The sequence below is a fragment of the Parasteatoda tepidariorum genome, chromosome 9, assembly GCF_982258835.1.
Source record: "Parasteatoda tepidariorum strain Cologne lab strain chromosome 9, Ptep-v5.0, whole genome shotgun sequence".
In the NCBI taxonomy this organism is placed as follows: Eukaryota; Metazoa; Arthropoda; class Arachnida; order Araneae; family Theridiidae; genus Parasteatoda; species Parasteatoda tepidariorum.
In genome coordinates, this window is record NC_141763.1 from 96,896,217 (window position 1) to 96,919,635 (window position 23,419).

A 23,419-nucleotide genomic window follows, 5' to 3' on the forward strand; every position below is an offset into this window, starting at 1 on the left:
TTATCCTTCCACTTAAGCAGTGTTTAAATATTCAAAACATTTTTAGATGCTTTAAATAAGTATTTTTTTATACTGTCCTGTTATATTTTATTAATTTATATTAAATTTTCCACTGGCTGCAGCTAGTAGAAAATTTACTATGGTGCATACAGAGCATTTGACCAATTCAGCTAAATCTTGCATTTTAAAAAAGATAAACTTTCCTGTTTAAACCTATCTAATATGCTTTCATTAATATTGTTTTCCCTAACTTAGACCAGTCTATTTTTCTGATGGGACCATGATGTCTCATTTCCTTGTACAGACCAGTAAATTCGACTGATATCAATGTTCCATTTCCCCGTAGAGATCAGTCCATTCTACTGATATCAGTGTTCCATTTCCCCGTAGAGACCAGTCCATTCTACTGATATCAATGTTCCATTTCCCCGTACAGAACAGTACACTCTACTGATATCAATGTTCCATTTCCCCGTACAGACCAGTACACTCTACTGATATCAATGTTCCATTTCCCCGTACAGACCAGTACACTCTACTGATATCAATGTTCCATTTCCCCGTACAGACCAGTACACTCTACTGATATCAATGTTCCATTTCCCCGTACAGATCAGTACAGTCTACTGACATCAATGTTCCATTTCCCCGTACAGACCAGTACACTCTACTGATATCAGTCCATTCTACTGATATAGACCAATACATTGTATTGACCTACTCTACTGATATCAATATATCATGACCAGTCCATTGTACGGATCTACTCTATTGATATCAGTGTTCCATTTCCCCGTACAGATCAATACATTTTTTTTTATTGATTTCTATTGGTCATTTTTTGCAGGGTATGTCTATTTTTTCCTTTTCACATGCCTTTTTCGCCCACTTATCTGCTTCTTCGTTTCCCTTAAACCCCACATGGGCTTTAATCCAGTGTAAGACTATATTTTGTGTGTAATTGTTTTTGATTATAGTAGTCATGTAGTCACTATCGGCAGGTTTAGTTAAGGCTTGTATTCCTGAAAATGAGTCTGAGTATATTCTTATTGTGTCCTTAATTTCGTTTTCTTTAATCCGGAAAATGGCTTGTAAAATTGCCCAAAGCTCTGCCTTGTAGACAGTGGAATTGTTACATAATCTAAATGTGTAATGGTCTATGGGATGGCCGTCCATAAAAACTACGAACGCACATCCCACTCTAAATTCACCTCCAAAAATCAGTCGCGATCCATCAGTGAAGATCCTGTATCAGTCGGTATGTTAAGTCTATATGGTATCTGGATATTTTCCGCCGGGTGTTTTATAGGTAACTCCACTTGTTTGTCGATTTCTTTTTCATGAAGATAACAGTTTGCGATCTTTGCCTCCGTCTTAACGACAATATCCAAGGGTATAGTTCCCGCCAATATCTGCAATGCATCTGTTGATGTTGTTCGGTATGCTTTAGTTAGATTAAGTAGGGGTATTCTTTCAATTTTTCTTATTTTATTAAGTGTTCTTATATGATCGTTATACCAGACTTCTGCTCCATATGTTATGATCTTTTGCGTGCATTGTAAATATATAAATTTTCTAATTTTCGGAGTAAGTCCCCAGCCGATTCCCGACAGTCTATTGATTTTCATTTGGAAGTTTGTAATTTTATTATAAGTATGTTCGAGATGTGGGAGCCAGGACAGCTGGTTATTTAGACGAAATCCCAAGTAGATGATTGTGTAATGCACTTTGACATTTTGTCCATTGAGCTTAACCGTGGGTTTTCTTGTAATTTGACGACTTTTGGGAAAAGCGATAGCCTGGGATTTCCCTGTACTAAATTTCAATCCATATCTGGTGGCCCAGTCTTGATATTTGATTAGGATCTCTGTCATTTTGGGTCCCAGTCTATTCAATACTGTTCCAGTTATTGTGACCATAAAATCATCTGCAAAGGCTATTGCCGATTCCTCTTCTAATCTGTTCTCTTCGAGAATATCGTTGGCTATTAAAAGCCATAGGATTGGTCCCAGACTGGAACCCTGTGGCACTCCTTTTGTGATTTCGTGTTCCATAGATATATTTTTTGATTGATAAACTATAAATCTATCAGTAAGAAAGCTTATGATCATCATCGTGAGAGAATAGGAGCAATTGGTTCTCACCAACTGTCTGCTAATTCCGCTCCAGTGGACACTATCGAATGCACCCTTTATATCGAGTGAAACACCCAGTGTATATCTGCCTGCGTTCTTAGCCCTATCAATGGTATCAATTAATGTCTTCACAGCTGTGGTAGTCGACCTTTTCGTTCTAAATCCGTGTTGGTCTTTATGTATTTTGCCATTCGACTCAAGGAAATATATCAATCGGTTTGTTAGTAGCTTATCTAGGATTTTTCCCCACGTGGGGAGTAGAGAAACTGGCCGATATCCATCCGGTAGATGTGGATCTTTTCCCGGTTTCGGAATTAGTATAATCCTAGCCTTCTTCCATATTTTTGGAAAATAGTTCAGTTCTAAACACTTATTCATAACGTTCTGAAACCAAATTGGCTGTAGTTTCCAGATAGCTTTGAAAATTTCATATGGCACCCCGTCAATTCCAGGTGCTTTATTATTTTTAATACTGCCAATTGTCGTTGATATTTCCGTACTTGTAAAAGGTTGTTCCAGATTATTATTAATTATTTCTGGAAATGATTGATCCACGGTCTTGGAAAAGTGAAAATTCAATACTTCTTCTATCGTTTCGTGAATATCTTTAGTATAGGTTCCGTCATTCTTTTTCTGCGGTTTCAACAAACCATCTCCTAATGTTTTCCCTTTTGCTATCATATATTCCGTTCCGAAACAGTCCCGATTTGTGATCCTGGCTAGATGGTCTCTCAGTTCCATTGATTTTTGTTTTCTTATTTGACGCGTGTAAATCGATCTCTCTCTTTTGTATTCCATTTTCTTGAGTTGTCTAGTCGTCAGGTCCGTTTCTTTTTGAAATCTTCTTCGTTTTGCTCTTAAACGTTTTCTAGAAATTGCTAATTCTAGCGTCCACCATTTCGGACTTTTCGGATATGATTTTACCTTATTCTTCTTTGTAGTAAGACAAATTTCTCTTATCTTCTCAGTAGTTATCCGTACATAGCTGTTTAGTTGGTCATTTACTTTAATTTGACCAAGATCCTTCCCTATTTTCTTAATAAGTTCGTTTATTTTTATAGTAAAATCGAATAAGTTTAAATCTGTATATACTATCTTCTCTGTTCTTGGTCCTGCTTGTTTTTCAATAATCATTTCCATAGCCAAAAGTCTGTGGTCACTCAGTGTCTCCATGTCAAGTACTTGCCATTCTTGGATATCAATTTGCTTGTTTGTAAAAAGAGTGATATCAATCCAGCTGTCACCAATAACTGAATGGAAAGTCGATAACGACTCTGGGTCATTTGCTATTTCTAGGTCCATTAAAGCAATGAATTCTATAAGTTCATTACCTCTATGATCGTCCAATCTGTTACCCCACAACACGCTTTTGGCATTAAAGTCTCCATTAATCAAAACGTCCTTATCCGGATAGCTAATCATAATTCTCTGTACAGAATCCAATGTCTCCGTCATTGGTTTCGATGGGGAGATATACACAGAAAAGAACAAAAAACTTTGGGTCGGTAGAGTGATCTGTACCACCACCACATCTCTCTCGACCAAAATCGGGAAAACCTCCAGCCATCCTCTTCTATAAAGTATTGCGCTCCTCGGTCGTTCGCAGTTTGCGACAATGCCAATGTCCTGTTGAAAACCCACTATTAAATTATCTGTGTTAAAATAAGGTTCGTTAATTGAACCAATATTAAAATTTTGGGAAATGAAATCGATTGAATGCTGTACGTTCGCAATTTTAGCGTGATTTAAATTGATATGAGAAATTTTAATCGGTATATTCCTTTTATCCATAGTTGATTTTCCTAACCAATCTCTCCATTTCCCATTTATACGTTTCACAATTTCTATTGGTAGCATCATGATTGATATTCAACTTCAGATTATGATCCTCTCTTGTTGTCTTGCAGTTTATACATATCGATTTGTTCTTGCAATTCTCCATCGTGTGGTCGTGTTCCGTACAGTTCGCACAGACACTCTTATCCTTGCAATATCTTGCAACGTGTCCGAATCGGTAACACTTGAAGCACTGAGTGACCCTAAGAAATTCCTTTGTTCTAATCCTATTCCAACCTATGTTTATTTTTTCTAAATATATGATCTTGTGAAATGTATCTGGATCTACCTCAATTACCCAGTGACTTCCTTCTTTAGCCCTCAGAGGAAAGCACATCTTCATGACCGAGTTTTTCAATGGCGGATTTTGGTCTCTAATCTTGTCAATCAAATTCTCTTTATTCACATCTTCCGGTACGTTGTAAAGTATGATTTTGGGATTCAAAGTCCTTGGCCTTGTACAGGTAAACTTGTCTCCTATATTACTTTTTTCAATCTCAAGTTTAAGTTTCTGTATCTCTTCTTCATTTGTTAATTGAACCACTATTCCCCCTTTTCTTATCCTATTTATTCTTTTCACTCCTAGTTTCAATTTGATTGGATCTATAGAATTGGTAACTTGACTCCTGGTGTCTTCCGATGTTCCGTTTTCATCTTTAGGGTACACCAACAATACGTGTTCCTTCGTTTCCGTGTCTCTCTCTCTTGGTCCATCGCCTCTCTCGCTCTGTACCTCCCTATCCTTAATTAATATTGAGGCATAACTAGGTTTTGTCATCTTCAACTGCTCGGTTTTTTCATAAAGTCTTCCCCTTAGCTGGTTCAATATTGCGTTTTGTGTATTGATGATGCTTATAAAGTTTGCGGCGATACCCAGTATCCTTTCTCTATCATTTAAAGAGAGTTTGGATTTTTTACTCGCCACCACTGAGCTCATCTGTGTCTGGGCCGTCATGGCTTCAACAATAAAATCCCTTTTGGGGTTTATGGTATCTGGATTTATCGCCGTGAGGTCATTTGCTGGGTCATAACCGTCTTCTGAATCCGAAGATTCGTTGACGTCCGTTTCAATTGTGGTGGACATATGTTAATTATAGCCACTCAATATGAGTTAAAACCCCAATTTGTATATAACCCCGAAAATATGTTCAAAATTTTAATTTGTGCATGACCCCCTAAAAGATCATGAAAAAATCGATTTATATATGTCTCTTCAGCAACTGCTCAAAATATCAATATATATACGATCCCCTGAAAGTTGGTCAAAATTTCAATATTAAATTTCACAACTTGCAATATGGAGACGATCCCCAAAAAGTGTTAATTTGTAATATGGGGAAGACTCCCAATACGGGAAAGTCAAAATGTCAATTTGGAGTCGGTCCCCGAACACTTAGAAAGACACAAAACAAAATGGCTAAGTCCAATCGGTCACAATAAAGTACTAATTTCTATGAAATAGGGTAAAGTACTCACTGGAAATCTCGTTTAATCCAAGGGTTACCTTCATACACAATAGATCAAAACACAATATATGTTGGCACACACTATTTGTTGTTAAACACTCGTGAAAACATCAAAACATCGGATTGTTTACGTCCGCCATCTTGTTGTTGAAACCGAAAAACACTTATAACTCGATGAAAAGAACTTACAATCTCACCAAACCAAACACACAATACTACGCCATCACAGAACAATCGAATATCCCAAAATTAGCAAAAAAAATATACATTAATTATCACTTTCTGGACTTAGAAATATCTATCAATAAAAACACAACGTTCCGTCCATATAATATAAATAATATCTTTACATATATTATATTTTTTATATAGTGAGTCTAAAAATTAATAAACTAGGTGGTCCGTATAACACCTCACCTTCGCAAGTGCTAAAAAAACAGATTTAAGTTGAGCTACATAAGCCTGAAGTGTAAAATGTCGCATCTTTGGTTGATAAATTAATACTTCTAAAAATAGAAAAATATATACTTGAGGTTACGAAATAATAACTTAAGGTAGAACATGGAACACATGGCGCTAATAAAAAATAATCTTTCCAAGTGTTGAAAATACACTTCAGGTTGATTTATAACAACCAGAAGTGTAAAATGGCCCACCTTAGGTTGAAAAATATATACCTCTACAAGCATAATATTATATACCTGAGGTTGAAAAATAATTACCTGAGGTAGAACAAAATACATTTGAGGCTGATTTATAACAACCAGAAGTGTAAAACGACACACCACAGGTTGATAAATATATACCTCTACAAGCATAGAATTATATACCTGAGGTTGAAAAACAATTACCTGAAGTCGAACAAAATACACCTGAGGTAGATTTATAATAACCTGAAGTGTAAAATTACACACCTTAGGTTGTTGAATAAATACTTCCACAAGTGTAAAAAAATATACTTCAGGCTGATAAGTAATAACCTAAGATTGAAAATGAAACACTTTAAAGTAGTAAATATCTACCTCTCCCCAGATGTAAAATTAAACATCTCAAGTTGAAACATATATACCTCTGGAGGTATATTTAAGGTATATTTCAGGTTGGTTTTGAGGTATTCATTTGCACCCTTTTTAACCTCAACGACGTATTTAAATAACAACCTCCTTTCTACCTTTAAAATATACCTCTTTTATACCTCATTTATACCTCGATTTTTTCATAAGGGCAGTCTCAAGGAGTGTTCCTTGCTCTGTTATCAGAGTGTTGAGTGTTCTGGTCCACAAATGTGAGCGTGGGTTCGAATCCCACTTCTGACTGGCACATTTTTTACACATATTCGCATTTCTCACATAGGAGGTTTAAAAATTTCAATCTATCATTGAGGGTGTTCGGTTCAAAACGAGTTTTAATTTTATAATTCATAATAAAAATATTAAATGAAAAATGTTTGGATAATGATATTTTGCACGTTGTTTAACTGAAGAAAATTTGAATCGCTAAGAAACCGTGAATAATCTCAAAAGATCAATGCATTTTCTATTCAATATTAAAAAAATATCAGTTACGTTCGTGTCAGGATGGCCGAGCGGTCTAAGGCGCCAGACTCAAGGAGTGTTCCTTGCTCTGTTATCAGAGTGTTGAGTGTTCTGGTCCACGAATGTGGGCGTGGGTTCGAATCCCACTTCTGACTGGCAAATTTCTTACACATATTCGCATTTCTCACATAGGAGGTTTAAAAATTTCAATCTATCATTGAGGGTGTTCGGTTCAAAACGAGATTTAATTTTATAATTCATAATAAAAATATTAAATGAAAAATGTTTGGATAATGATATTTTGCACGTTGTTTGACTGAAGAAAATTTGAATCGCTAAGAAACCGTGAATAATCTCAAAAGATCAATGCATTTTCTATTCAATATTAAAAAAATATCAGTTACGTTCGTGTCAGGATGGCCGAGCGGTCTAAGGCGCCAGACTCAAGGAGTGTTCCTTGCTCTGTTATCAGAGTGTTGAGTGTTCTGGTCCACGAATGTGGGCGTGGGTTCGAATCCCACTTCTGACTGGCACATTTTTTACACATATTCGCATTTCTCACATAGGAGGTTTAAAAATTTCAATCTATCATTGAGGGTGTTCGGTTCAAAACGAGTTTTAATTTTATAATTCATAATAAAAATATTAAATGAAAAATGTTTGGATAATGATATTTTGCACGTTGTTTAACTGAAGAAAATTTGAATCGCTAAGAAACCGTGAATAATCTCAAAAGATCAATGCATTTTCTATTCAATATTAAAAAAATATCAGTTACGTTCGTGTCAGGATGGCCGAGCGGTCTAAGGCGCCAGACTCAAGGAGTGTTCCTTGCTCTGTTATCAGAGTGTTGAGTGTTCTGGTCCACGAATGTGGGTGTGGGTTCGAATCCCACTTCTGACAGGCACATTTCTTACACATATTCGCATTTCTCACATAGGAGGTTTAAAAATTTCAATCTATCATTGAGGGTGTTCGGTTCAAAACGAGTTTTAATTTTATAATTCATAATAAAAATATTAAATGAAAAATGTTTGGATAATGATATTTTGCACGTTGTTTAACTGAAGAAAATTTGAATCGCTAAGAAACCGTGAATAATCTCAAAAGATCAATGCATTTTCTATTCAATATTAAAAAAATATCAGTTACGTTCGTGTCAGGATGGCCGAGCGGTCTAAGGCGCCAGACTCAAGGAGTGTTCCTTGCTCTGTTATCAGAGTGTTGAGTGTTCTGGTCCACGAATGTGGGTGTGGGTTCGAATCCCACTTCTGACTGGCACATTTTTTACACATATTCGCATTTCTCACATAGGAGGTTTAAAAATTTCAATCTATCATTGAGGATGTTCGGTTCAAAACGAGTTTTAATTTTATAATTCATAATAAAAATATTAAATGAAAAATTTTTGGATAATGATATTTTGAACGTTGTTTGACTAAAGAAAATTTGAATCGCTAAGAAACCGTGAATAATCTCAAAAGATCAATGCATTTTCCTTTCAATATTAAAAAAATATCAGTTACGTTCGTGTCAGGATGTCCGAGCGGTCTAAGGCGCCAGACTCAAGGAGTGTTCCTTGCTCTGTTATCAGAGTGTTGAGTGTTCTGGTCCACGAATGTGGGCGTGGGTTCGAATCCCACTTCTGACTGGCACATTTCTTACACATATTCGCATTTCTCACATAGGAGGTTTAAAAATTTCAATCTATCATTGAGGGTGTTCGGTTCAAAACGAGTTTTAAATTTATAATTCATAATAAAAATATTAAATGAAAAATGTTTGGATAATGATATTTTGCACGTTGTTTAACTGAAGAAAATTTGAATCGCTAAGAAACCGTGAATAATCTCAAAAGATCAATGCATTTTCTATTCAATATTAAAAAAATATCAGTTACGTTCGTGTCAGGATGGCCGAGCGGTCTAAGGCGCCAGACTCAAGGAGTGTTCCTTGCTCTGTTATCAGAGTGTTGAGTGTTCTGGTCCACGAATGTGGGCGTGGGTTCGAATCCCACTTCTGACTGGCAAATTTCTTACACATATTCGCATTTCTCACATAGGAGGTTTAAAAATTTCAATCTATCATTGAGGGTGTTCGGTTCAAAACGAGATTTAATTTTATAATTCATAATAAAAATATTAAATGAAAAATGTTTGGATAATGATATTTTGCACGTTGTTTGACTGAAGAAAATTTGAATCGCTAAGAAACCGTGAATAATCTCAAAAGATCAATGCATTTTCTATTCAATATTAAAAAAATATCAGTTACGTTCGTGTCAGGATGGCCGAGCGGTCTAAGGCGCCAGACTCAAGGAGAGTTCCTTGCTCTGTTATCAGAGTGTTGAGTGTTCTTTTCCACGAATGAAGGCGTGGGTTCGAATCCCACTTCTGACTGGCACATTTTTTACACATATTCAGATTTCTCACATAGGAGGTTTAAAAATTTCAATCTATCATAGAGGGTGTTCGGTTCAAAACGAGTTTTACTTTTATAATTCATAATAAAAGTATTAAATGAAAAATGTTTGGATAATGATATTTTGAGCGTTGTTTGACTAAAGAAAATTTGAATCGCTAAGAAACCGTGAATAATCTCAAAAGATCAATGCATTTTCCTTTCAATATTAAAAAAATATCAGTTACGTTCGTGTCAGGATGGCCGAGCGGTCTAAGGCGCCAGACTCAAGGAGTGTTCCTTGGTCTGTTATCAGAGTGTTGAGTGTTCTGGTCCACGAATGTGGGCGTGGGTTCGATTCCCTCTTCTGACTGGCACATTTTTTACACATATTCGCATTTCTAACATAGAAGGTTTAAAAATTTCAATCTATCACTGACGGTGTTCGGTTCAAAATGAGTTTTACTTTTATGATTCATAATAAAAATATTAAATGAAAAATGTTTGGATAATGATATTTTGCACGTTGTTTAACTAAAGAAAATTTGAATCGCTAAGAAACCGTGAATAATCTCAAAAGATCAATGCATTTTCCTTTCAATATTAAAAAAATATCAGTTACGTTCGTGTCAGGATGGCCGAGCGGTCTAAGGCGCCAGACTCAAGGAGTGTTCCTTGGTCTGTTATCAGAGTGTTGAGTGTTCTGGTCCACGAATGTGGGCGTGGGTTCGATTCCCTCTTCTGACTGGCACATTTTTTACACATATTCGCATTTCTAACATAGAAGGTTTAAAAATTTCAATCTATCACTGACGGTGTTCGGTTCAAAATGAGTTTTACTTTTATGATTCATAATAAAAATATTAAATGAAAAATGTTTGGATAATGATATTTTGCACGTTGTTTAACTAAAGAAAATTTGAATCGCTAAGAAACCGTGAATAATCTCAAAAGATCAATGCATTTTCCTTTCAATATTAAAAAAATATCAGTTACGTTCGTGTCAGGATGGCCGAGCGGTCTAAGGGGCCAGGCTCAAGGAGTGTTCCTTGCTCTGTTATCAGAGTGTTGAGTGTTCTGGTCCACGAATGTGTGCGTGGGTTCGAATCCCACTTCTGACTGGCGAATGTGGGATGCTGTTACCCTATTATATTAACAATTTAAATCAATTATTACGTTCATTAAAACCAATTACTCTTCAAAAAATATAAATTTTTAGTGAATTGAAATAAAATTTTTTGATGTGAAATAAAATGACACGCAATAGAAAAAACTTGCTGAAACATAACACCAATCATGCTTTTACACAACAGCATGTCTCCTTAATGTATTCTTTCAATGTTGCGTCCTTCAATAACCGTCATCAACGCTTTCTCTGCTTTTCTAGAACGCTTTTTTTTTCATATGCTTCCATGAATGACCGAGAATATCGGATTTCACCGGTGAATGTCAACAATCACATAGTACCTTTAGTGAATGTCCGAAATATTTGTTACATCCGATTTGATATTAATTTAATTGTTTATATTATTTTGTTTTCGCTATTTTAATATCTGCTGAGGATTGATTAGGAGAAACATCAGTGTTAGGAGTACCGGGCACTTGGCCCGTACCGGACAGTGGCACTTAACTTGAACTAGTTTATCTTTCGAACATTTACCAAAGCAACTATGCGATTGTCAACATTCACCGGTGTAAGTCAACAACCACCAAGTACGGTCATTCACAGTAACAATTATACTCAGAAAGCGTAAAAGCGCTACTAATACTCATTTTCAATGAGTAACTGTAAAATGTCTTAGGTTCTAACCTCGAAGCACTCGAGTGCTTCTGGTCACGTTCTGCTCCTCTGTGTCTTCGGCGCTAGGACTCTGAGAATATTAAATTATCTTTCAGATGCCTCAGTGAAAAAAATTTAACAAATTTGTAAGGTAGCATTTGCACCAGATTTTTATGAACTTTTATGATTTAATTTTATTATTGAACTTTTATGATGAACTTTTATTTTGAACCTCTATGAACTTTTATTTGATCCTTTGCACAAAATAATTCGTATTTATATCAAATCCGTATTTTAAAGTAATTCGTAATTTGATCAAATTCCCAACCTATGTTATGGAACAATTTTTTCATACTTGAAATTGTTATAATTTTTAAACTTACATGCTTCGTCTACAAGATTCTAGTAAATTATAAACATCAAAACTTCACACCTAGCATAAAGCATCTCATATCTTTTCAGTAAATAAATGTATTATACTCCGTTGCAAGTGAAGAAAAGCTCATTGCGGTATAGGATTTAAGTAATCCTCCACAATTACATATAGTCCGTTTTATCTCTTTGTCAAATTATGAAAATATGCCTTCGAAACAATTTAAAAGTTAAAAGCGTCAAACAGAAATTTAATTCATGCTTTTTTTTACTATACAAATCAAAGAGTTATTAAAAAAAGATTATAGTTTCGTAATCTACTGGAATCCTAGACTTGGCGGCATATTTCGATAAATAAGAACATTCCTTCTTGAAAAAGAAACAACTATATGACTTTGCTTGGATTTAATTGGGTATAATATGAAAAAAACACAACTACTTCCATTTAGTAGGAACAACATATGACGCAATGCTAAACGAATGGAATTTAGTTGTTCTTTATTTAGTTATTGTTATTAGTAGTTGTTGTTATTTGTTTTAGTTGTTGTTGTTTATTTAGTTGTATTTAGTTTCAATAACTTTTCTTTATAATGCAATAAAATCTGGCGAGCAGCTATTTAAACGATCGAACACTTCGTTTGTTTATTTGTGGCTTGAAGTTAGGCTCGCAGAAAATGCCGTTCAGGGGTTAAATTTAGTAGGAACAACACAACCTGTGACGTAGGCTATATTATACCCAATTGGACCACCAAAAATTTGCTTAACAAATCAAATGCGTGATAAAGAATTATTTTTCTCTTATTTCGCTGTTGAAGAAAATCGTCTGCGAGAAACAATTTATTATTCTTTCACCAGTTTCTTTAAAAGCGAACAGAAAGAAGTATATTAATGATTTTTAAATATCATTTTTACTAATTCATACTACAGTTAGTTTATTATTCAGAAATTTTTGTTTTTTACTTTCACAATACTTACGAAAGCAAGCAAAAATAATGCTGTGGTTGTAAGCGTTGGTGATGTTGGTATTCGTTCCCGCTGGGAGTTCGCGATCTATTTCGATGCAAGCGGTCTCGCTCCATAGAGATAAAGATTTTTCTTAACTTGCAACAGAGTATGGTGTCGTAAATTACAAATTATCGAACTTTTTACATCAATTGATTAAAAAAATTGGGATACATCTGCATTTGTGATATAAAAATAAAAGATTTTTGTACAATTTTTCGAACATTTTATTTTTAAAATTACGTCTACAGAAGTATAACTTTCGCTAAGAAATGTTCTAAGAGACAAGAAATAGAGAACCCAAAAACTTTAGATGGACGTCTTTATTTTAAAAAGGAATAAATTGTTTATAAGCAATTTGAAGTACAGAAAATATGTCACAATTAAGATGCGGAAATTTTTTTTTTAAAAAAAAGATTCATTTAAACAATTAGAATTCAATTGTACTTTCAGAAGAGTTCAATATAGCTTCGACTACTTTTTTACAAATGCTAATTCACTAGTAAAAAAACAAGAATAAACATCAAAATCAGTATTAAAATTTCCTTTTTCATTGTGTTTGCAAACAAAAACCTCTACCATATATATGCAACACATACTCCATATACATTCTACATTCTAAGTAAAATTTCGAAAGCAAAAACAGAACACAAAAATCAAAAATATGCAATACACACTCAAAGTCAATAGCTATAACAGTTCTTTGACCTACTTTCATAAACTCTATCACAGATTTCATCCAAAGGAACAAAATATTATAACAAAACTACAGATTGTCGGTAACAGTTCATTCGATAGATACATTCTTTTTCGATACATGAATTGGTAGTGGATAGCAAAGTCAAGAGGACACATTGGAAGACGAGAGTTATTGACAAAATTTAATTTTTCTTATAGTCCAGTCACCGTAAGAAGACGATTGACTTATGGCTAGGAACATTTCAACGAAGAGGCGTATTTGCGTTTAAGAATCTATATTATCGCAAAAGGATTTGTTTCCCTTCATTAAATTTCCTTAAAAAATTTTTAACGTAGTCCCTGTAATTAGTAACTAATGGACTCGTATTCTGATTTCGAATTCAATCGTCTTTTTACGGTGGCCGAACGACACAAGAAAAGTGATGTAAAGTTCATTGTCATAGGGGTTGTGTTTGACTAAGATGGAAAAAGCGAAGAAGATAAAACTTTTTTTTTTCGTTTTATTCAACATGTTTTGGTTGCTTTCTGTTTTGATACATTCCTGCACGAAGAGAACTCTCTTGTTTTAATAATAAACTTACTTTGAAAAATAGCTAAAATCGCCGATTTAGGTTTGGGAAACTACAAATTAAAACTTAATTTTACACTTTAAGTTACGCTACCACTCATTGATTTCAAAACGTTCGTTAGTTGTTCAAAAGATATGAATTTTGTCTTGAATCTTCATTTCATCAAGGATATCCTCTTCATATATCTTCATAACCCTCTTTTATTTGCTTCTTAGATATTCATTCAATCAACGATTCCCCCTTCATAAGTCTTCAAAACCCTCCTTTATTATTTTTTTCTTATATCTTCATTCAATCAAAAATTCCCTCTTCAAAAGTCTTCAAAACCCCTCTTTTGTTATTTTTCTCACATCTTCATCCTATCAAAGATTCCCCCTTCAGAGATCTTCAAAAACCCTTCTTTATTATTTTTTTATATCATCATCCAATCAAAGTTTCCCCCTTCAGAAGTCTTCAAAACCTTCCTTTATTTTTTTTCTTATATTTTCATTCAATCAAAGATTCCCCCTTCAGAGATCTTCAAAAACCCTTCTTTATTATTTTTTTATATCATCATCCAATCAAAGTTTCCCCCTTCAGAAGTCTTCAAAACCTTCCTTTATTTTTTTGCTCAAAACTTCATTCAATCAAAGATTTCCCCTTCAGAGTCTTCACAACCTTCCTTTATTTTTTTTCTTATATCTTCATTCAATCAAAGATTTCCCCTTCAGAGGTCTTCAAAACCTTCCTTCATTTTTTTCCTTATATCTTCATTCAATCAAAGATTTCCCCTTCAGAGAGCTTAAAAAACCCACCTTTATTTTTTTCTTTTATTTTCATTCAATCAAAGATTCTCCCTTCATAAGTCTTCAAAACCCTCCTTTATTTTTTTTTTCTTATACCTTCATTCAATCACTACCCCTTCACAGACTTGGAATATTTCATTGTTTTTTTTTCTTATTTTATTTTAATAACTTTTTTAAATCTCTGATGAACTTATACAGATGTCTTATATCTTCATTTAATCAAAGAGGCCCTCTTATAAGTGATCATCACTACCCCTTCACACACTTAGGATATTTTATTGTTTTTTTTGTATTTTATTTAATTTATTTATTTCTTAATCTCCGATGAACTTCTCCTGACGTTTCATCAAGCATGATGTCTAAATAAATATGATGCATTGACCAAAAAAAATTTTTTTGACAGCTTGTGGAAGAGATGTTCTTGAACTTTTTGCTTCTATTCTTTGATACGGAAATATTACAGTTTCATAAGCAACAGATTCAGGTACATTGCAGAGAAATACTATATTTAGCACTTTTTTAACAAAAAGTTACGCAATAAAAAGCCGTTTATTGAAATTAATAAGTGGTAGTGTATTGCATATATTACCCTAAAAATATATATAACTTATTTTAAGGAAACATTATAATGCTTGATAAAATTTTGAAAGTCTGAGTACACATTTTTCAATCATTGTAAGATTAATGAAAAAGCATAGATAAAACATAAATTAGCACATAAAATCCGAATTGATGCAATATAAAATGATTTATTTTGATTTTAAACTTCAATTTTTATTAGAAATCACAAAATGTAATTATATTTGGCTTAAAAAAAGGACAAATTGGCAAAAAATTTTCAGAAGTATTAATTTAGATTCGTAGCTTTGTAAATAATAATAATTTAAGCTTTAGCTGAAATGAATGAAAATTTAAACTTTCATAAAAAATTCTAACAAAAATTAGATATATTTTTTTGAGGACGCGAATAACATTTCAAACTATTTAGTACTTAAAGAAAATGTATTAAATGAGAAGTGTTTTCGTTTTACTAAAAGATATTTAAAAAAACCAGTTATCATAAAATATATCGCTATTTTATGTAAATAATTATTAGTTATGCAACCTGTAAGGGATATTTTATGCTTTATTCATTTTTATAACAAATAATATCAGCAAAAATGCTATGATTTGTTATAAAACGAATAAAGTATACAATATCCTTTACTGGTTGCATAATTAATAATTATTTACATAAATTTTAAGTGTCCTCTGCTTCCTTGTTATTCACTTTGGTGCCTAGAAAGTTACTAAAAATAACTTTGGAACATTTTAGTCGAATGTCAACTTTTCAAACTGTTTACGATTCTTCTAAGAAGAGTCTATTTTCCCTTTAACAATCTGATTTCTCATTATATTCTCTCGCCATAACTTAATTCGTTACTTGCAATAACAGATATGTTTTACGCTGGAATAGTTTTTAATCTTGAACTACAAATAAGGATTACTACTGTATGAAATTTATTGAAAAATATATTTTCCAGACTTTCAAGAATCAAGTGTGCAAATAAATAAATAAAGAATCTACAATCAGTTGCAGGTTTCATAAATGTGAAGAAAAAAAAACCTAACAATATTTCTTGCGCTTGATTTACTCAGAAATCGTTGACACATAGCAGTTGATTTATAAACAGTAAATTGCTTCCTTTATTCGCCTTTTTATTTTCTGAACTTTTAAGATTTTTCAAAAATAAAATTTAAAAAAAGGTACCTCTTACGCGTTTCACACTTTCTTGTATAGTTTTCTTGATCGTCTTGTTTACTTTCGTTGATTTTTCTTGAAATAGTTAAAAATTCTATATGATTGTCTTTTTTACAGGAATAATTTTGATAGAAATTGATACAGTTAATAATATTTTTGATACATTTGGTTTTAAACTTATTTGTTAATTTATTGACAATAAAATACTTTCTATTTTACTTAGTCTTAAGGTTTCTAAAAATTTATAAAATAAAAAATGCATGTATTACGATTTACAACAAGTTGGAATAAATACCATTCAATTCAATGTTCCTTAAATAATTCCAATGTCAATTCTTCCAATTGTTCGTTTCATAGCATAATTTTGAAAATGTTAGATGTAATATAAGTTATGAAAACGTAAATAGTAGATTATGTTGATTTTAATTTATGATTTATTGGAAATAGCTTTCTTGTTGTTTCGCTTATTGAAATTTAAATATTTTTTAATGTATACATTTAACAAATGTATCTTTTACACTTTCCAATTTTTTGAAACAAATACTATTCTAAAATTTGTTATAATTCTTAAAGCATTTCTATTCCATTTCCAATATCTTTTTGTTATAAGTTTAATCAAGTTGAAAATATTTTTGATGCAGAAGGATAAGAACTTGAAATGTATGCAGAGTCCGCGCTAAGGAATCCAAATTATTAGCCAGTAAATTAGCCAAATATCAAAAGTCTTCGCCAAATACAAACCTTAACATTTTTTATGATTAGTTTTTTTCCCATAGAAAATTATTTTGTGGTAGTTTGTTTCAGGTTTATATTATTTTTACCCAATTCTAATTGATTTTGCGGCTCATCTACCGAAAACTACCGTTATCGAATAAAAAATACTAATTTGTTAAGAAAAATTCATTCTGACGTCATTTTGAATATCGAGCTAATTATAAATTTTTCATTCCAGTGGAAACAATAATTTGCCAATACTTTCGCCAAAACACAATTTTATTCGCCTAATTCAAGATTGTATCGCATTTGGCGAGGTGGCGAGTGCTTAGCGCGAGACCTTTGCATGTAGTTTTTGATTTATTCTCCCTAATATAAAACTAAGAAACGAAACTTTTAAAAAATAAAATAAAATATGTTAAGAGTTTTCCTTATTTTGTTATAAATACAATTTCAAACTTGACTGTGATTTTAGAAAAAGTTTATCTCCATAACTATTGTCAGTTTCATTGGTAATGGTGCAAAAATAAATCAGTCATCAAAGGTTATCAATTAATCGTATCAGTAAATGTATCAGTTTCACCGGATGATATTCAATGCTTCCAATCCAAACTCGCACATATGTCCGTCATAGATATTTTTTAAGTGGAAATAAGTGGTATGAAATTCTTAAATAAAAATAAATTCGGAAAAAAATAGTTTTTGGCGTCATTTGGCTGTCTAGCTATCACTGGAATCATCATAAGTTGACATGACCCACTGATTAATTCGCTGTTCTCTCGTTTCTCTGTGTTCTGTCGTTGTTTGGACAGTGAGGTTAGATAGCATATCGCCAAGATGATCGCCAAGTTTTGTCGCTTCGGCGATATCTGTTTTGTTGACGGTAGTGGTTGCTCTAGGACTTCGGCAAATCAGCCATTTGTCACCGAGATATTTATAAACCTGAAATTAAATAGAAAGCCATAAGAAACAATGAACTAAAGAAATTAAACAAACAGCATAATTAATAATTGGATGCCTGTAAGCAACGTTATTGTGCGTGAATGGTGGCATTCGTTTATGCTACGACTCAGAAGCCAATCAGAATCGATACACTTGCGTGACGTCACTTAAATCTGAGTCAAAAATTTAATCAGCATGATAATAAATGAAGCCTAATTGCTGCAAAGTTAACTCACCAAGCACAACCAGGCCCAACCATGGCCTGGGTGTGTTTGGCCTAACCATGGCTAACCAGATTAATCAGACCTAACCAGATTAACCTGACAACCAGATTAGGCTCAACCATGCAATTTAAATAACATAGTTGGGCCTAATCACGTATTCTTCTCATAGAGAGGCAAGGACCCGATTTTTCTTATTACAAGATAACAATATTTGAGCTATATGAGCTAAATAAAAAAAAGCTCAAAATTATGTATTTTATGCAAATTTTGAAGATAAATAAGATATTCTGATTTAGTTCATGACTTGTTCTGTATGCTTGCTGTTAATAGCTATGATGTGCAAAAGAAGAGCAGTAAAATTCTGAAAACTTGATTAATGAATTCGATGCATGTCCTCCGAATAGCAGTTTTGAGTTCAGAGATAGCTTTTGGATTATTTCCGCAAAGTTTGACTTCAATATTACTCCGCAAAAGTGAGTCACAAAGATTAAGATCAGGAGAATATGAGGCCTATATAAACAATGTAAGTCAGTTCCCCCGTAAAGTGAATAATAGCAACAAAAAGAATGACTATGCTAAAAAAAATCCCAACATGATTTGCGTTTAAACGCCAAGTTTTGACTAAATCTCGCCAATAGTTCAGAATAGTAAGTTTTTTCCCATACAGTTCAACCTCTGTTTTTTTTTCAAAGTAACTTTAACATTAATTTGAAAGGATAATACTATAAATTTTAAAAATATGCAGTTTTCTACGCTTTGAAAGCAATAATTTTATGATCGGCCATGTTTTTTTCTCTGTGTCCAACTCACTGGATCTACTACATACTTAGGTCCTGTAATTTAGGCAACCGTCTAAGTTTATTTGCTCAGGCTACTTAATCATTCTAAGTCTCTAAAAATTGTTAACTCTGTTTTTCGTAAAATAATTTCGAATTAAGTTTTAATCTGCTGTTACCTCTTTAATTTCGTATCTCTTTGAAGGTTTTGGATCCATTAGCCTCCTTAATAGTCGATGAAGGCGAGGAGTGAACTTTCTGAAATCTTTGGGTGTCCTCGTTATCTTCCTCTTTTGCCACTGGACGAATTCTGAAAATCTTGAGTCGGTGATATCAGCTTTCTCCCATGGAAACCTGGCCAAGAGACCAGCAAAGATGAACATGCCCATCTGCCAAACATCTGAACCGATTTCTACTGTGTACCTGACAAAATTAAAAAAAACAACATATATATTACTGCGAATGACCGAAAATAGTGCTTGTTGACTTCCACCGGTGAATGTTGACAATCACATAGTCGCTTTGGTCCGAAATATATACTAGGTCTAGTCAAGTGCTACTGCCCAATATATATATTTCCCCCGCATACGCTACTCTTATGTTTTTTAATGTTTAGTGCCATTGCCCGGTATTCTTTAGCCCGGTATGCCCTACATCAATGCTTCTATAAGGTCAAGTGCCACTGAATGCATTTAACCGGTACTCCGAACACAGATGTTTCTCCTAATCTATCTCAGTAGATGTTTTAAATATAGAATAAATATAATAATATCAACGAATAAATTAATGTCAAGTCGGATATAACAAATATTTCGTACATTCAGAAAAGTTACTATGTGATTATTGACATTTACTGGCGAAAGTTGACAGTCTATTGATTTCGGCCATTGACGGTAACATATACACAAAAAATACACTTAACACTAGAAGGACGGAAAATTAGTATATACCTATATTGCCCAAAAGCAGTCAAAATGACTGGATTTTGAATGCGTAAATAAATTTGTTTAAAATTAATTTTTAACATTTTCCACATTATTTACAGTTATATAGCAAGTTATTAGTAAATATTAACAATAGAAAAAATTATATTTTGTACAAAAAGTCACAAAATTCTAAGAAATCGTGTCATTATGTACATCATTGTTTTTCTAATTGAAATTAAAAGCAGTCAAAATGACTTCCTTAGGCAATCTAGTGTTAAAAATAAAATAAAACTATTGAATTCTATGTACTGCTAGAAGCTTTTAACCATATTGTTTGATTCTACAGAAACCATAATATGTTGCTAAGACGAATCATATCATCCCACCATATCATTAAAAAACGAGGGGAAATATTTGATCAGTAAAAGTAATCGGTGTGTAATATTCTCCTCATGCCGTAGGTCATGAAATCGTGGAGCCTTAGCCTCCATGATCAGAAAGGCTTTTTCAGAAATGCTTCACTTTACACTAACATGAAGAATATATTTTGGTATCAATTAGAGTTCTAATCGAAGAATCCATTGGAAACGTTTGGAACATTTCGATACACAGAAGAATGTATGAGTTGAAGGAAGAGTTTAGACATAGAATATAGAAAGGAGAAAAAGTTCAACTCTTTGAAACCGTAACTGAAGCTGGGAACTGCTCGGAGAGGAATGTTATACTAGTAAAACAACTTTCAAGTTGATTTACTAGCATAACAGAAGATTTACTAGTATATTCAAGTTGATTCACTAGCATACATATTCAGATTTAACAGAGCTTCATCTGTACTAAGATCCAGAGCATGCACATAAGAAGCAAAGTGACTGTCAGGAGGTATAGTTTGTCAAAGCTAAGAACTCCTCTCGTCACAAAGTCTGAGACCGTCTGGTGCTAAGGAAACAAGAATGGCGCATTTAAGTGAGGGTAACTGACTAACACAATAGAAAGAAGAAAGAGATTCCCTTTCTCTCGCCAACCGGAGCCGAAACCACCTCAAATATAAGATCCCGCACCCCTGCTTGAAATAGTCATACCTCGTTACCATAGTCACTGCCACGGGTCCAGACAAATGTCTGGCGGAGTTCTTATTTTAGACAAACTATACGTCCTCTATAAAACGGTTATTGGATGATTTTACATGCATGGTTGGGTACGCTGCTTCCCGCACCCCCACTTTATTCTTTCTCTCTATGTTAAATGTGTTAGGAGATTTAATCAACGTGGATGATGTAGATGTATTCTCAAACAAGTATCGTAATTAATAGAACAAAACTGTTTATCGATAGAGTAAAAAGCAACACAAAGCAATAATGAATAAAAAGAAAAAACTTATCTTCTTCTCCTCAACCCCTGTAGTGGTTGAGAGGAGAGGAGGTTGCAAACCTGTTTCAAGAACTTCTATTTGCTGTTGATGAACTTGCTGATTTTTCATTCATCTACAGGGGTAGCACTGAACCTCAGGGGGATCAGCTTATATTATGTCTATGGAGGCTAGCTATCTTCGTCTATTTATATCCTTTGGTTTAGGGACGCAGGAGCCGAAAGATGGTTTGCGTCCAACAAAGCCTATTGATGTTACTCATTTAAAGTAACGAAATCAAGTGGCTTTATAAACAAAATCTAATGATGAAAAAACAAAAGGGAAAATAATGACAAAAAAGGTGCAAGATCCAGGGAATAAACCGCGGATCCTGTCATTTATCTGAAAGAGTCAAATCTCCAATTGGGATTTTAATACATTTAAATAGTTGACCAGGAAACTTTTTTAACATTCATCGAAACAAATGATTAGTTAAAAATGCTAATAATCATTCAGCGACACTGAAGAAAAGAGGAGACATTTTTGAATTTGATAAACGAACAGGAAAGAATTCTGAATTCAGTTTCAGAACACGTGTTGGTTGGTTGCATTTTGTGTTATAAGAATGTTGTGAGGGGAGAAAGAGATGAAAGTTAAGAGAAGAGTTGTGTCAGCTATCTAACTATTGTAAGAATTGTTTAGACAGATGACAACGATAAGGACGTTGCTTGCATCTTTGCATAGCCAGCTTATTTTATTCAATGCATTGGCATTTTGTCAGCAACACTTTCTGAAAATAATCACTGCAGCATTGTGAATCATTAGTATTCATTAGTAAATCATTTAAATTAAAATAAAATATTTGCCAATAAGAAAAGCCATTTTAAAATACATGTTTAGTTCGATAAAATATTACATATCTTATTCTACAAACACTTCACTCTTTTAAGGTTATTCTTCGAAGGCCGAGTAACTCTATGAAATAATGACTTTAAGCGAATTATAAGCGAATATTTATGTTTTTAATGAGCTTGTTACACCTAGCCATAACTGCTAGGTTAAGTTTTGCCCATATCGAACGCTGTGGCGTCATATGAAGTAACTCCTTCAAGCAAATTTTAAGCCAATTTCATATTCGACTTCTGTTCTAATTAAACATAGTTGCAAAAAATTAGGTGCATCAAGTATGTTGTTGATGAGCTCTTACAAAATAATCATCAAATCCTTCAGAGCCGCTATCGCGTGATGCTCTCCTAACGGCCCACTGCGTCAACCTTCCTGAAACCTTCCTGACACTAATGGCCCTGGATTACAGGTCTTAATACGGCATTCTCGTTTTACGCGTCACATTAATACGTATATATACTCGCTAGTACGAATATTCCCGAAGAGGGTGATCCCGTGGAAGCGAGTGCTTTTTTCTCCCCCAGCAGGTTCTGCAGGGGTCAAACAATGAACATTTGATATACATAGTGGATGTATGGTGTTCAGGCTCAACGCATGTACTCATAGTCAGTTTATTAGTTGACTACAAATAAATTACTCGATTAAACTCTCATTTGTGGTGTACTTTGCGAGTGGAAACTAAACTGATTCGCAGTGAATGTTTTAAAACGAATGGAACTTGTTGTCTTGCAGGCATAGAGCCAGGTTTTTGAAGAAGATAGAAACAAAAATGACTCGATATAGTTCTTCATAAGCAAGCACTAGTACATAAATGTATACCCTTCTAAGTGAACTGCTTCCCAGATTTCTGGTGGACAGGTTGGCAAGGACCTCGTCCTCTTTTTCACCAGTGTGTCTGTTCGTCTTGTGAGACCAAAATCAGTCAGTTTGACCCTTGAGAAATCTTCGGCGAAGATCAGCATATTCTCCGCTCTCATGTCCCTGTGCACCAAACCCTTACTGTGCATAAACTCCAGTGCTGATGCGATTTGACGAATGACAATTTTGAGGTCATTTTCTTCCATGCCACCAGCTTTCTCAATGACCTATTAATTATAAAAAATAAAGTAATTACATACATTTAACCAAAACAGGGAAGTATTGTTCTAGCATATAGAATATTATCATTTTCGATATAAATTATAACGACATTTTGCAATTATTACTTTTAATTTTTTTCCCATGAAAAAATGCATTCCTTATATTTAAGATTAAAAAAATAATTTG

General features: G+C 33.6%; 1 protein-coding gene and 5 non-coding genes across 6 annotated transcripts in view; 5 read left to right on the top strand and 1 right to left on the bottom strand.

The window, feature by feature from the left end:
• Positions 1 to 7,008: 7,008 nt before the first annotated feature.
• TRNAL-CAA (transfer RNA leucine (anticodon CAA)) lies at positions 7,009 to 7,127 on the top strand. Its single transcript has 2 exons — positions 7,009 to 7,046; positions 7,082 to 7,127. It is a non-coding gene; the product is annotated as a tRNA-Leu (tRNA).
• A 255-nt stretch (positions 7,128 to 7,382) lies between these two features.
• On the top strand, positions 7,383 to 7,501 carry TRNAL-CAA (transfer RNA leucine (anticodon CAA)). The gene is made up of 2 exons: positions 7,383 to 7,420; positions 7,456 to 7,501. It is a non-coding gene; the product is annotated as a tRNA-Leu (tRNA).
• Positions 7,502 to 7,756: 255 nt separating this feature from the next.
• Positions 7,757 to 7,875, top strand: TRNAL-CAA (transfer RNA leucine (anticodon CAA)). The gene is made up of 2 exons: positions 7,757 to 7,794; positions 7,830 to 7,875. It is a non-coding gene; the product is annotated as a tRNA-Leu (tRNA).
• A 255-nt stretch (positions 7,876 to 8,130) lies between these two features.
• On the top strand, positions 8,131 to 8,249 carry TRNAL-CAA (transfer RNA leucine (anticodon CAA)). Its single transcript has 2 exons — positions 8,131 to 8,168; positions 8,204 to 8,249. It is a non-coding gene; the product is annotated as a tRNA-Leu (tRNA).
• A 629-nt stretch (positions 8,250 to 8,878) lies between these two features.
• Positions 8,879 to 8,997, top strand: TRNAL-CAA (transfer RNA leucine (anticodon CAA)). Its single transcript has 2 exons — positions 8,879 to 8,916; positions 8,952 to 8,997. It is a non-coding gene; the product is annotated as a tRNA-Leu (tRNA).
• Positions 8,998 to 14,586: 5,589 nt separating this feature from the next.
• The window catches only part of LOC107445338 (serine/threonine-protein kinase meng-po), a 136,364-nt gene continuing 127,531 nt past the window's right edge, over positions 14,587 to 23,419 (bottom strand). The window contains exons 4-6 of the mRNA XM_043052308.3: positions 22,973 to 23,238; positions 19,156 to 19,399; positions 14,587 to 17,976 (exon numbers count right to left, since the gene is read on the bottom strand). Of these exons, the coding sequence (XP_042908242.1) occupies positions 17,755 to 17,976; positions 19,156 to 19,399; positions 22,973 to 23,238 (732 nt within the window). The 3' untranslated portion in view covers positions 14,587 to 17,754. The remainder of the gene's footprint in view (positions 17,977 to 19,155; positions 19,400 to 22,972; positions 23,239 to 23,419) is intronic.